The following is a 14,900-nucleotide window of genomic DNA, read 5'->3' as shown; positions in this document are numbered from 1 at the left end:
ATCACATTGTTTCTTATAGCCTTTAACAACCAATCTCGCTTTAAATTTGTCCGCTTAACCATTTTTCTTTAACTTGGTCTTGAACACCCATTTTACCCCTATGGCCTTTTGGTGAGAAGGAAGATTACACAACTCCCATGTATGATTTCTTTGTATTGCGTTAATCTTTTCATCCATAGTTTTCTATCACTTTGTCTCTTTGATAAAGTTTCAAATATTATAGAATCACAATCTGAAAATAGGGCAAAATACCTAACAATATTTTTAATATATGTTACCTCATAATCATCCATACAAGATGGTCTCCTTCTAATTTTGATGAGTCACTCCTTCTATTAATTGATTTGGAACAATTGCAGATCTCCTAGTCAAGGGCGAATCTAGGATTTTTTTTTGACTGGGCTGATTTTAATTTTTTAGTAATTAAATTTATCAATAAATACCCCTAATAAAATAAAATAAATACAAAAGATCTAAGAAATGAACGAAATACCCGATTTAATAACAAATTTATATATATAAAAATTATCTCGTATTATTGAAAATGTAAAAATAAGACAAGAAAATATATAAAATTTAACAAACTTTTACATATTATTTAAGTTGCAACCTTCTATTTTTTATAGAATAAAATTCATCTATCATAGAATCTGAATCAATATCTTCAACAAACTCTCGTTCAATATAAATTATCATAGTATCGACTAAAAACTCTTCTTCCATCTTATTCCGTTGAATAGTTTTCACATGTTTCATTGCTGAAAATGATCTTTCTGTAGTGGCAGTAGAAACTGGTAAAGTCAAAACAAGTCGAATCAATCTATCAATCAAATTATAATTTGATGACTTATTTGTTTCAACTAATCTGCGACACAATTCAATAATGGAAGACATATTTTGAAAATTCTCATTACGAGAAACATCAATTTTATAATGCTGGAGTTGGGATCTCAAATAATGCATTTCTTGTTCACTGAAGTCTCCTGGATAATACTTTTCAGCCAATTTGCAAATATCTTCACCTTTAAATGATTTAAAATTATCTTTAGGGTCCAAAGCATAACTAAGTTTAAGGAGCTCTACTGCCTCATCACTAAATCTGGAATTCAACTCTTCTTGTTGAAAATCTATCACTGAATTGAAGATATTGAAATGATAGTGTTGTTGAATTGTCAACGAATCTTTTTGTTGACATGAACGTCTTGTTGCACTTTTGTATGAAGCATTCAGATCCGGAATTTCAATGTCATGTTGTGTGCAAACCATTTGCACGTATTCTAGGAGATGATCAAATCCTTCTTCTCTAAAATTGAAAAGTAGTGCTTTAGTAGTTGATACTAGATCCATAGCATTTATAATATCAAGAGATTTGTTTTGCAAAGCTTGACAAAGCAGGTTTGTAATTCCCATAATTTTTTGCATCATATAAAGTGTGAAAACAAATTCAAAAGATTTCAAAGTTATCAAACAACCACATGCTTCTCCACGTAAAGAACTAGACGATCCTTCTTCCACAATACTTTCAAGAACAGAAATAGTTGCACCAAACATATCAATTAAACTACAAATAGATTCAAAATGAGAGCTCCATCGAGTTGATCCACTACGATGTAAATTACCAATTTGATTCATTCCTTTACCAGTATCCCGTTCACCTGAAGTAATCATACGATCAATTTCAATAGTTTGAGCAGAATGTAACTCAGAATGCCATTTGGAGGAACAACCAATAAGATTAATAATGGTGGATAGTTTTGAAAAAAATAGCCAAACAGAAATCTCTTTTGTAGAAGCTCCAACTAATGCTAATTGCAACCTATGAGCAAAGCAATGTATATAATATGCATATGGACACTCTCGAAGAAATAGAGCTTGAAGTCCATTCCAAGCACCAGACATGTTACTAGCACCGTCGTACCCTTGCCCTCTCATATTAGTGACATTCAAATTATGTCGAGAAAGAACATCTGATATGCTCTTCTTTAATGTTGAAGTAGTAGTATTTGGAACATTAACAATATCAAAGAAACGCTCTCGTAAAATACCCAAAAAATCAACAAATCTCAAAATAATTGACATCTGCTCTTTATTTGAAATATCTTTAGCTTCATCAACTAAAATACAGAACTTCGCATCTCCAATTTCTTCACGGATTTTTTTTCCTTACTTTATTTGCAAAAATATGCAAAATTTCTTTCTGAATAGTTGGTGAAGTATATGTTGCATTTCTTGGAGCTTTTTTTAATACTATATCACCAATATTAACATTCAATCGACCCATAAGTTTTATCATCTCTATAAAATTACCACGATTTTTAGAAGATGAAGATTCATCATGACCTCTAAATGCACAAGCTTGTAAACTAAGCCATCGAATACTCTCAATTGTCGTCTTAAGTCGTAATCGATTTTTCTGAACTTCATCTAAACTTTGGGCATTCAATATATTGTCAATATGTCCACTTACTTTCATCAAATCTTCAACACATTTCACTGAATTACTATGTGAGGAAGTAGGACCTCCCACGTGAATTAAAAGTGGACATTTAACTCCATCGTTAACCCTTTTCCAGTTATTAAATCCATCAATAGTGAATGAAGGATTAATAGGTGATTTCTTTTGGAAAAGAAAACAAGGAAAACAAAATATTAAATCCTTTGATGAAGAATACTCTAACCAAGGAAACTTTTCAAACCACGAGTATTGAAATCTACGATACTGAGTTTGTGATCCAAACTTAGTTCTTGGATACTCATCTAACTTAGGTTGATACGGACCCATTCTAATATAAGACCGCCTAATTTCATCTTGTTGATTTATTGGATGTTGCCATATAGGAATCCGAATTGCGGGATCTCGTTCAAGATTATTAAGATCAATTTCAACCCTTGAAAAATTTAAAACAGGTTGTTCTTCTTCCGTATTAGATGTATAAGATTGAAGATTTACCTCGTTAACCGTAGATGTAGATGAATTTTCTTTATGTTTGAAAAACGACAATAATGTCTTTCTTTTTTTACTCCTTTCATTATCCATTGTAATCCTATTAACAAAAATATAGAATTAAAATAAGAATATATAATTTATACAATCTTATGTTATAAACAAAATTAATTGAGAAAAGGTAAAGAAAACTAACCGAGAGATTCAAAAGAGGGACCAAAGATAATTGTAGAGAAATTAAATCAAACAATCATACAAATTTAAATTGATTATATTCTAAATAAATAAAAATATGAAAGTTTAAGTGTGAATATAAAAAAATTTAATATAATATAATAATAATATAATTTAATATAATATAATAATAATAATATATATATATATATATATTATAGATAGATCATATTCTTATATAAGATATTATATTTAGAGATAGAAAATTTTAGCCAGCTCTATATAATAGATATTATATATATATATATATAAAAAAAAAATCACACTGAGCTACTGCCCACCGTAGCCCGCTGAGTACATCCGCCATTGCTCCTAGTCCTTCTTGGAGTTGGTTCTTCAATAAAGGAATCCATAATAGTTTTAGACTCTTCTGATAATTGTTCAACTATACTATACTCAACTATAGTTTGTTATAGAGTTTATTCATCTTCATCACAAAAAGTAGTATCATGTTGAGATTTGTGTATTTTATCCCATTCCCGAAATTTTCCTTCATCAAACACCACATGTTTACTAATAAAAATATTTTCAATTAATGGATTATATAACTTGAAAGCTTTAGAAGTTTTTACTAACCCCATGAAAACATATTTTTCAACTTTATCATCCAAAATTTTCCTTCTTTAATCAGGTATGTGAGCATATTCTATGCACCCAAATATTTTAAAGTGATTCACATATGACTTTCTCATACTCCAAGCTTCTTACTCCAAGCTTCTTGAAGAGTTTTGGTCTTGACTATAAATGTGAGACTTCTACTAAATGTTGAGTTATGGAGTCTACACTTATAATAAATTATACAATAGTTAATTAGAGTTTGTTAGATTTGTATTTGGGTTTGGGCTTGGGCCTGACCAAAATTATTTAGGTTTTGTTACCTAAATGTTTAACGTATAAATATGTTATTATTAATGGTTTTTATTGATAAGACGGAATTCTAGAGAGATAAAGTGTGATGTATATTCCTTCTTTTTCTTCATAGTGAAATCTTGTGGCGGCTGAAGTGGACGTAACTAATTTGTGTGAACCATTACAAATATGTGTCTTCTTGTGTTCTTCTTTCTTGTATTTTTATAGATTGTTTCAAGAAGGTAAGATTTGGGGATCCAAATCATAACAATTAATATCAGAGCTGCTAGGCTAGATCAAAGCATTGGAAATTGTGGCAAGCGAGAATAGTATATGACACGGGATTGGAAGATTTGATGGAACATATTATGCATTCTAGAGGATGTAGATTGAGGATTATCTCTATAGAAAGAAGCTTCATATTCTTTTGAGTGAGAAACTAGAGAAGATGGATGAAGTTGAATGGAAACTTCTTGATAGACAGGTTTTGGGAGTTGTCCGATTGATGCTAGCCAAAACTGTTGCTCACAACGTAGCAAAGGAGAAGACTACCATGAGTCTGATGAAAGATCTATCTGATATGTATGAGAAACCATCTGCTAACAACAATGTACATTTAATAAAAACACTCTTCAATTTAAGAATGGTTGATGGTACTTCTATCACTACTCATTTGAACGAATTTATTACATTAGTGAATTAACTATTATCTGTTGAGATTGATTTTGGGGATGAAGTTAGTGCCATAATTTTGTTAGCATATTTACCAAATAGTTGGGAACCTATGAGGGAAACAATTAGAAAACTCTGTTAGAAATTCTAAATTTAATTTTATTGAAGTTAGAGATCGTATTTTTGCTAAAGAGGTTCGTAAAATTGAAAATGTTTAAAGATTGTACTATGAATATTGAAAATAGGGATATAGGTAATGATATAAATTTAAACTAAGGTAAGAACAGATCTATGCCGAGGAATATGAGGAGTCAGTCAAAGTCTGGGAGAACATTTAATTGCTGAAATTCTAGTGAGTAGGGTCACTTGAAGAGAAACTGCAAAACACCAAGAAAAACGTTGATGATAAAAATGATGCAGCCAACACAATTATAGAATTTGTCACTGATGTGTTATTTCTTTCTATTAATAGCTCAATAGATTCATAGGTTTTGGACTCGGGAGCATCTTTTCACACCAGTGCACACAAAGAATTAATGGAAAATTATGTGGATAGAAACTGTGGGAAAGTTTATGTCGCAGATGGTGAGCACTGAATATTGTTAGCTTGTGGGACATCAAATTGAAGATGGCAAACGATTATGTTTTTAAGATGAATAATGTGAGACACATTCCAGATTTAATGCATAATCTGATTTATATTACACAACTTAATGAAGAAGGTCACAATTTTAGTTGTAGAAACGGTGCGTGAAAGGTAACTAAAGGAGCAATAGTTGTTGCTCGAGGTTACAAAACTAGAACTTTATACACGACATCAACATTTAGAGACACAATTTCTGCTGTTGTTGATGACTCAAAGAAAAGTGAACTATGGCATTGTAGGTTAAGACATATGAGCGATAAATGAATAGTTTTTTCTATAGAATGGTCATATTCCAGAACTGAAGTCTGCTGAGCAATAATTATGTGAACACTACATTCTTGGAAAATAGAAACATGTGAATTTCTTAAAAATTGGGAAAGAGCTAAAAAAAGGCTAGAGTTGATACACACTATTTTGTGGGGACCTGCACATGTTTCTTCTATTGGAGGATCACACTATTATATGACGTTTATAGATGTTTTGACAAGAAAAGTATGAGTTTACTTTATGAAGCACAAGTTTGAAGTATTTGTTATTTTCAAGAAGTGGAAGGCTATGGTTGAAAATGAAACAAATTAGAAGGTTAAGTGCTTAAGATTTGACAACGAAGGTGAATACATCAATTCATATTTCAAAGACTATCGTGATTTGAATGGGATCAGTATGGTGAAGATAGTTCCCCGAACGCCTCAAGAGAATGGAGTAGTTGAACGAATGAATCGAACATTGAATGAGGGTGCTAAAGCATGAGATTGCATTTTGGGCTGTCTAAAACCTTTTGTGTGGAAGCTATCAACATTGATGCTTACTAGATAAATAGAGGACCCTCTGTTCCTTTTGAATTCAAAATTCCAAAATAAGTTTGGAGCAATAAAAAGGTAAACCTTTCTTATTTGAAAGTGTTTGGTTGTTTATCATATGTGCATATTAATTAATGTGATAGGAGAAAGATTGATCTAAAGTCTAAAAATATTTTTTTATTGGTTATGGTGATATTGAATTTGGTTATCGTTTCTGAGATAATCAAAATCGGAAGATCATTCGTAGCACAAACGTTATATACAATGAATAAGTTCTCTACATAGATTGTGTTGGGAAAATATTAGATGGTGATTCCAAATTAGAAGAGACTTGTATTGTCGATTTAAAAGATTTTTCAGCTGAATATATACCGACTGTCGAAAAAGACCAATGTGTTGTTAAGATGAAATCATTGAGAATGTGGCCCAAAAGGCAAATCAGCAAACACTGATTATATAGTTGAGAAGATTGTCAATAAATCGAAAACCAATTGAGAGGTGGTCCGCATCTCTGAACTATATTTTGTTGTTAGATAGAGGCGAACCTAAATTCTACAAGGAAACAATAAAATGTGATGAATAAGTTAAGTGGGAGTCTGCAATTAAAGATGAGATGCACTCTTTGACGTCGAATCGAACTTGGGAGCTCACTAAGCTTCCATAGGGAAAGAAAGCACTTCATAACAAATAAATCTCCAGGATTAAAGAAGAACATGATAAAATAATGAGGTACAAGAAAAGGTTGGTTGTGAAAGGATTTCAACAGAAAAAATGTATTGACTACATTGAGATCTTCTCTCTAGTGGTCAAATTGATGAAAATAATAACTATTTTGAATTTGGTTGTGAAAGAAGACATTCATATTTAACAAATTCATATCAAAACTTCTTTTCTTCATGGTGATTTGGATGAAGAGATTTATATGCGACAACCACAAGACTTTGAAATCAAAGGAAAAGATGAGCTTCTGTGTAAGCTTCATATGAGTCTATATGGTTGGAAACAGACTCCAATGCAATGATATAAGAAGTTAGATAGATTCATAAAAAATAACAATTTTTGGAGGTGTGAGGCTGATCATTGTTTATATATCAAGAGATTTGATAAATCATACATTATTTTGCTCCTCTACGTTGATGATATGTTGATTGCTGGAGTAAGATTGAATGAAATTAACAAGCTAAAGAAAGAGTTGTCTAAAAAGATTGTAATGAAGGATTGGGGTGCTGCAAAACAAATCATTGGGATAAGAGTTTCCAGGGATAAAGAAGTTCTTAAGATTTCACAAGACGAATATGTGAAAAAAGTTCTTAGCAGATTCAACTTGTACGACATAAAACCAGTTACTACCCCCTTAGCTAGTCACTTCTAATTATTAAAAGATCAATCGCATTCAATAGAGGTTGAGAAAAATTACATGGACTTGTATTATGTTGGGAAAAATTAAAACAAATTAAAGAAAAGAGTTAATTAAGTGAGAAATAATTAACTCGAAATAGGAATATATAAAAGCTATGATCTGGAACATTATCTTAACAACATAATTTTGATGACCTTTAAATAGAATAAAGCTAAGTTGTTTATTTGTTTTGTGCAGGTGCATATATAAGACTATGCTACTTTAGACGTGGTCCAAAGTAGGCTATCTTAGACGTCATACGTAGTTAGACGTGGAAGACTAACTCCTTTAGACGCAATCTAAAGGGAAGCGTAGTTAGACGTGTACGTTTAACTCCTTTAAACGCGGTCTAAAGGGAAGCACAGTTAGACGGGTACGTCTAACTCCTTTAGACGCGGTCTAAAGGGAAGCATAGTTAGACGGATATGTCTAACTCCTTTAGACGCGGTCTAAAGAGAAGTGTAGTTAGACAGGTACATCTAACTCCTTTAGACGCGGTCTAAAGGGAAGCGTAGTTAGACATGGAAGTCTAATTCCTTTAGACGCGGTCTAAAGGGAAACGTAGTTAGACGGATACGTCTAACTCCTTTAGACGGATACGTATAACTCCTTTAGACGAGGTCTAAAGGAAAGCATAGTTAGACGGGTACATCTAACTCCTTTAGACACAGTCTAAAGGGAAACGTAGTTAGACGGGTACGCCTAACTCCTTTAGACACGGTCTAAAGGGATGCATAGTTAGACGAGGACGTCTAACTCCTTTAGACGTGGTCTAAAGGAGAACGTCTAATTCCTTGCTTTAGCAGTCGTCTGAAGAAAGCATACGTCTAACCACGATAAACTAGATGTCTACTACTCCTACTCCACTCACTTCTGTGCAATCTGACAAGCCAGGTAATTATATCAAATGAATGAACGCCACGTACGCGAATATCCTTCCAACTGTATGTCTAGTACAAGACAATATCAGAGGATATTCGACGCACTACTCGTTCGGTACGGCCACGATCCAATTGCTCAGAGTCTGCTGTACTTTGGTACTATAGGCGATCGTCCAACGGACACATGACAAGTGTCCACAAAGAAGATTCGACCGTTGGTGTCCTTCTACTACAAATAAATGCTCAAGGATAACGGACAACTTACGTGTTCACTTACGAATTACCTAACTTATTACCTTACTTACAATCTTGCTCTTTCTCTTACTGACTTCTTACATCCTTCAAGTTCAAGAGAGAAATTCAATTACTCTCTAGTTGTGAGAACATTGTAAGTTGAATAGAGGTGGTTCTATTCAACAGAGACTTAGCTAGCTCAGTGAGTTGTATTCGATTCAAAGTATTTAATGGATATCTTTCCAGTTGTGGAAGAAGGGGTGACATAGGAGTTTTATGTCCAAACATCCATAAAACTCCCTATATTCTTTATTTTATGCCTTTTACATTCGGTTGTTCAAAGCTTCAAATCTGGCGAACACTTCCGCACTTGAATCCGTGTCAAGAGTTTTGAGGATTTGTGAAGATTAGAAATAGATATTAATCACTCATAGGATTATTATCGATGAGGTTATTGTAAGCTGTTAACAATAGTTAGACCCTAGTCTCTATTGCTAGCACCGATCCCAACAAGTGGTATCAGAGTCTCGTTTTCTATTATCAAGCACCAAAAGAATCTGAATCATGTCGATGGCCGCTACAACCAAGGTTCCCATGTTCTTAAAAGAAAACTATGTTGTATGGAAGAAGAGAGTCCATGCTCATCTATCTTCCATAGATGATGACACGTGGCTTGTCATCACCGAAGGCCCGGTAAAGATGGAAAAAGAAAGATCTGAGTGGACCAGTGAAGACAAGAGGAAGAACAACCTCGACAACCTGGCCATGTATATTATATACAAGACTCTAGACGACAATATGTTCAACTACATCATCTCATACAACTCTGCCAAAGAAATTTGGGAGAGGTTGACTCAACTCTGTGAAGACAATGAAAAAACCAAAGAGAACAAGCTCATGGTTGCCACACAGTAGTTTGACAACATCAAGATGCATCCTGTAGAAACGATGACTGAGTTCGATGGAAGATTCAACAAGATCATCAACACTCTTTCCACCCTGGGCAAGACTTACAGCAATAAAGAGGTTGCAATCAAAGTCATGTGTGCTTTGCCCAGGGAGTGGGACATCAAGACAATGACGATGAGCGAGTCTAAAGATCTCAACAAGATGGAGCTCTTTGACTTTCTAGCCGATCTGAAGGCCTATGAGTTTGAAATAAACTCTAGGAATGAGATGAGCTTTACACATCTGTCATTCCAACCAAGGAACTAGTGACTGCTGAGGAGCCACATGTTGCTACTAAAGTAAAGACGACTGCCCAGCAGCTCAGCAGCGTCACAATGGCTCTCTTCGTGAAGAAATTCGGAATATTCATGAAGAAGAGCAACTCTAACTCAAGCTCTTCAAATAATAACAATGATGATAAGAATAACTATAAGGATAACTTAAAAGTGTTTTAACTGTGATAAACTAGGACACTTCAAGTCAGAATGCAGAAAGCCAAAGCGTGATTTAAAGAACAACGAGAAAGAGCTGAAGGCTCTCATGGTGGCTGACAGCAAAGCTAAGTAGATCTACAACGACTTAGATGACTCATCATCCAACGATAGTGATGATGAAGAGGTTGCTTGCTTCATGGTAAGAGAAGAAGAAGACTCTGAGGTATTTGATTTCTCTTCAGAAGAGTTTACACGACATGACTTAATTGCTACACTCAATGAAATGTTCATGGAGTATAGAAACTGTCAGACTCTCAAAATGAAATAAGGTCGAAATATGAAATCGATAAACCTATTTTATCTTAAACTTCCGAACCAAAAGTTTTTTAAAACAATATGGTCGAGCTCTTATATGAAAATGAGAAACTCAAGGAAAAGATTCAAACAATGTTTTCTGAAAACCAACGTCTAACTTATGTGGTCAGTTCTTGGACAAGGTCTGGAGAAGCTGCCAGACAGAAGATTAGTCTGTTAAGGCATGCCGGATACAAATATGGTTTAGGATTTGACAAAGCTAACTCAGATAAGTCCAGTGAAAAGTTAAACTCAGCAACAGACAAGTTTAAGCCAATAAACTTTGTCAAAGAGAGTTTAACCGATAATGAAACTTATCCAAGTTGTGAGGATCTAACCTTAAATGATGAGATTAGATATGTTAAGCCAACTGTAAGCTGACTGAAACCTAAAAAGGAAACAGCCAGCAAGTCCAGAAAATCAAAACCTGACAAGAAGTCAAGGAGTTTTAAAGAAAAACCATCCTCTAAGGTTAATGGATCAGCTGCTTGTAGAAAGACGTCTACTAAGCCTAAATCATTCGCACTAATCACAACACAAAATGGGAAATTCATCAGAATAATTCAAATATGGATTCTTAAGGGACTGATTGACCGAGGACCCAAGTGAATGTGGGTACCAAAAGCTATAAATACATTTTTGTGTAGGTGATACAGGACAACTGCATGGAGAAAACTTGGAGCACACTCTTTTAAGATTATGCTCTAGCAGATCAACAAATGGCACACGTGTTCACGAAGCCACTCCCATAGACTAAGTTTTTCTTCCCTAAAATTATTTTTAGGTCTTGAGGACCTCAAATCATTTATTTGTTCTTAAACATTCATAAATTGAGGAGGAAATTTAATGTTTAATATGTTCAGACATATGTACACAGAAGAAAATTTCAATCGGTCTAATAGACGAGGTCGTCTAAAAGAAAACGAGTACTTAGACGTATATTTACTTAAGCAGTCTGTGTTTCTGGGTTGGATAAACATATTTGTTTAAAACTAACGCCGGTTAGACGTCTGAAAGAAAATTGTAGTTAGACGTGCACGTCTAACTAGACACGCGTTTTACACGTGTTGTTCAAGCGTAATTAGACGCATGCGTCTAAATAGACGTTTAGACGTCTGTAAGACAAACGTAGTTAGACGTCTGCGTCTAAACAAACATCTATGCAGCTTAGAAGCAAAGAATGTGGACAGTAAGTTTGACGTCTAACTACGTGTGCCGTTGGACGTTTCATCTTCGAACCGATTGAGGACAACTGTCAACTAAGTATGCGTTGTCATCTAATTTTCCCGCTCAAATAGTAAAATAGTCATTTTCTAAATTTGAATAACTTGAAGACACGTGTCTTTAAATGTTAAAGAAAATGACTAATATATCCTACAATTAATTATTAAGATTTTGGTAAAACTCAGTTAATGATGAGTGCTTTTGGGAAAAGACGTCTAAAATTCATTGATGGACCTTTCTCAAAAGTGATGGTTGAACATATGACTATTCAAATTTTATTTAAAGACATCATGCATGTGTTTGGATTCTTACACTTCCTATTTTCCTAAAACCCTAAATCTCTCTCTGTCTTTTCTCTAAGAAACCTTGATTTTCTCCGTTCTAATCTGTTTCTTACACTTAAAGATGGCTGACAAGAAGACTGTTTCCCTTGCTCATAATACTTTCCAGGTAGACTTTGATTCGGTCTATTCTATCGAATAAAAAGAAATTGTGGATATGTTCAGATCTCTCGAGTATTCTGGTCTCAAGAAGTATCTCAGTGGTCCATATATTCTATATGAAAAAGAGGTGTGTGAGTTCTTCAAGACGTGGGAGGTGGTTGAAGACTCAATAAATGCGACGGTGGATGACAAAACTATCTCCTTCTTTGAATCGATGTTCGTTGAGTTCTTTGAACTACCGTCTGAGGGTCATACCTTTGACGTTGCGATCCAGCCCAGATTATTTCAGAGATGCAGATCGTCTTTTCAAACTCTAACAGTTCGATCAACATAAATGGGAAGAAGAAGGTCATGAAGCCCCATTCCTGTCTTCTAAACGACATTGTGGCTAAGGCAATTCAGGGTAGGGCAGGATTGTTCGACCTGTATACCCAAGATAGATTTGACTACATGGCGGCCATATCCAAAGGTATGCCGATTAACTAGGTGTCTACCCTGTTCTCAAATCTTTTCCAGTTGTTTTAATCAAATAACAAGCAGAGTGTGGGCTTTTTAGTCCAACTCTGCTGGTTCATGGAGCATCTAGGCGTTCCCATGGGCAGGGGTGAGGCTGTTAACCCCTGTCTAATATTCACTAATATTTCTGTGAAAAGAGCCAAAGTAAGGTTGAAAATCTCCAAGGAGTTGAATCTTGGATCCTCTAGTCAACAGAGGAGTGGTCTATTGATCACTCGGTCCAAGCGCCAAGCTACCTCCAACCGCATGACGAGAGCTAAAAGAGCAAGATCATCTGTCATGGAGTCTACTGGTAGCTCTAACAGCTAGAAGAGAGCTTCGAAGAGGGACTCTAAAGTAGTTGACTCCATTCCTGAAAGGTCAAGACAAGAAAATCCTCTCATCGCCGCCATCCCTATTTCGTCTCTTTCGCCTTCACCTTTAGCCAACCCAATAAAGAAGAAGACTAGATCGTCTACTCTTGCTACTGATCAGACAAAGGCATCTAGGGTCGCCAAAAAGTCAACTTAGGTAACCTCCTCTACTCCTCCGGCCGTAGTGCCAAATATTGATGTTCCTGTGATGGAACAAGCTGAAAGACCAACTGTTGAGCTAGTTGGTCAAAATATTTAATGTATTGACAGGGAAAACTCGACTGCCTTCCTTGATGAATCAGTATATGCTGATGCTACTAGTAATGTCAACATAACTGCTGAAACAGAGTAGGTAAATGCTCCAACGCCTGTTGTTGTTGTCTCTTCCGAACTAGCTCTCATTTAGTCGAATGTTGCAACGTTTATTGTTAAAACTCTTAAAGAACCACCCGTTAAGAAGGCAATGGGAATAGTAATTGAGCTTCCAGAAGGGGCATTTGAAAAGGCTCTATTTCCTTTTGAAATCTTAATAGCAGCCAGGGGGGCTCTACGCATCACTTTCAAAGAACCAGTGCCTACTCCCAAACCAGCCGAAGTTCCTGGAAAAGGAAAAGGTGTTGCTGAAGAGATTTCGGAGGCCAACCTTATCTATAATCTCATTATGTAACATGTTGAAATAAAAGTTGCTGAGAAGATCGAAGTCTTCAATACCTAGATGGATCACAAGTTAATCTCCTAATTCGATGAAATCATCTCCGACGGCGAGATAAAAAAACAATGGAAGAAATTAGTAAAAATGGAGAAGAGGATCCTTAAATGGGAAAAAACAACAGAGGTCCATGAAGAACTCAAAAGAAAAGAACTCGTTGTGGCAAATGCAATGGGTCGTTCTCTTTATCCTCTACTTGAGGCGAGAAAGGCAAATTTCAATCCTCTTGACAGGGATGCTCTTTCAGAAGAAAATGCACTGAAACAACTTGACTTGCTAATGAATGACTATTACTCCACAGTCCTCCAATATGTTCATTGTACCAAGTCATCTCGGTCGAGTATATTTCAAGTCGGTGTAGAGGTCAACTGTTCTGAAGACATTGATGACATGTCTTCTCTTCAAGGCGATCCCCTGTGAATCATTAAAGCTGAACAAATTATTTATGAAGATGAAGCGCAGGCTGCTACCTATCTCATTAAGCTTGCCAAGTTATCCTTTAAGAAAAGCGTCTAATCACCCAACATTATGTTGAAAAGACCCTTGTTGTGGTTCAACTAGAAATCTATATAGAATAGGAGGTAGTAGCTTTTGAAGTTCAACAGACGCCCATTCCTCAGAAGGAGACATTTGAAGTGGCTCCTCATACATCTGAAGCAGAAAAATCACCATCGATTGAGGGGGAACCACCAAAGAACTCTGAACAGACACCATGTTCACAAGCTGAGGAGGAACCCTTGAAGCAAGTTGATCTAGAGAATACTCCGTCTGTTGAGAGAGAACAGTATGAAAATGATGAGTCCTCCTCATCCTCTAAAGAAACTCCATTAGAAGAAAGACCTCCTTCCTCTTCAAATGCTCATCAATCTTCTCCTATCAAGACAATTACATACATCGTTGAGAACGTTGCTGATCTACCTCTTCACTCTGAAGATATTTTCAGAGCGTGTTAATCAGGCATGTGCTGAGATCTTAAATGGAAAAGAAAATTCAAGGAATGTAACAAATTCTCCCTCTCCCCCTAAAGACAAAGAACCAGAGCATTCTATACAAGTGAGCATGCATGCAAACCATATTCGCACTACTCCAGCTTGATCCCAAGTCGTATCTTCTACTACTCCTTCCTCCGAAGAATCCTCTCTTGGAGGAGCAAACTTTCGCAATGCAATTATGGATGCATTGAGTTCTACACAGCAGAACATAATGGACATGTCTTCCAGATTAGAAAATCTTGAGAAGGGGTGCATCAAGTAAAGAAGA

General features: G+C 35.3%; 1 protein-coding gene across 1 annotated transcript; it reads right to left on the bottom strand.

Annotated features, from left to right (window-relative positions):
- Positions 1-860: 860 nt before the first annotated feature.
- On the bottom strand, positions 861-3,037 carry LOC124915872 (zinc finger MYM-type protein 1-like). The gene is made up of 3 exons (XM_047456622.1): positions 2,168-3,037; positions 915-2,079; positions 861-865 (listed from the first exon to the last, which is right to left on the bottom strand). Exons 1-3 carry the CDS (start codon positions 3,035-3,037, stop codon positions 861-863), a joined length of 2,040 nt encoding a protein of 679 aa, XP_047312578.1.
- Between the last annotated feature and the right edge of the window lie 11,863 nt (positions 3,038-14,900).

The sequence above is a fragment of the Impatiens glandulifera genome, chromosome 9 (genome assembly GCF_907164915.1).
Source record: "Impatiens glandulifera chromosome 9, dImpGla2.1, whole genome shotgun sequence".
Lineage (NCBI taxonomy): Eukaryota > Viridiplantae > Streptophyta > Magnoliopsida > Ericales > Balsaminaceae > Impatiens > Impatiens glandulifera.
The sequence above is the reverse complement of the archived record's forward strand: the minus strand, read 5'-3'. Positions and strand labels throughout refer to the sequence as shown.

What these genes read in the sequence shown, in the direction of transcription:
- LOC124915872 (XM_047456622.1), bottom strand. Translation starts at nt 3,037, where the DNA reads ATGGATAATGAAAGGAGTAAAAAAAGAAAGACATTATTGTCGTTTTTC. An exon ending in TGCATATTTTTGCAAATAAA is followed by an intron (nt 2,080 to 2,167) that starts GTAAGGAAAAAA and finishes AATAAAGAGCAG; the next exon opens with ATGTCAATTATTTTGAGATT.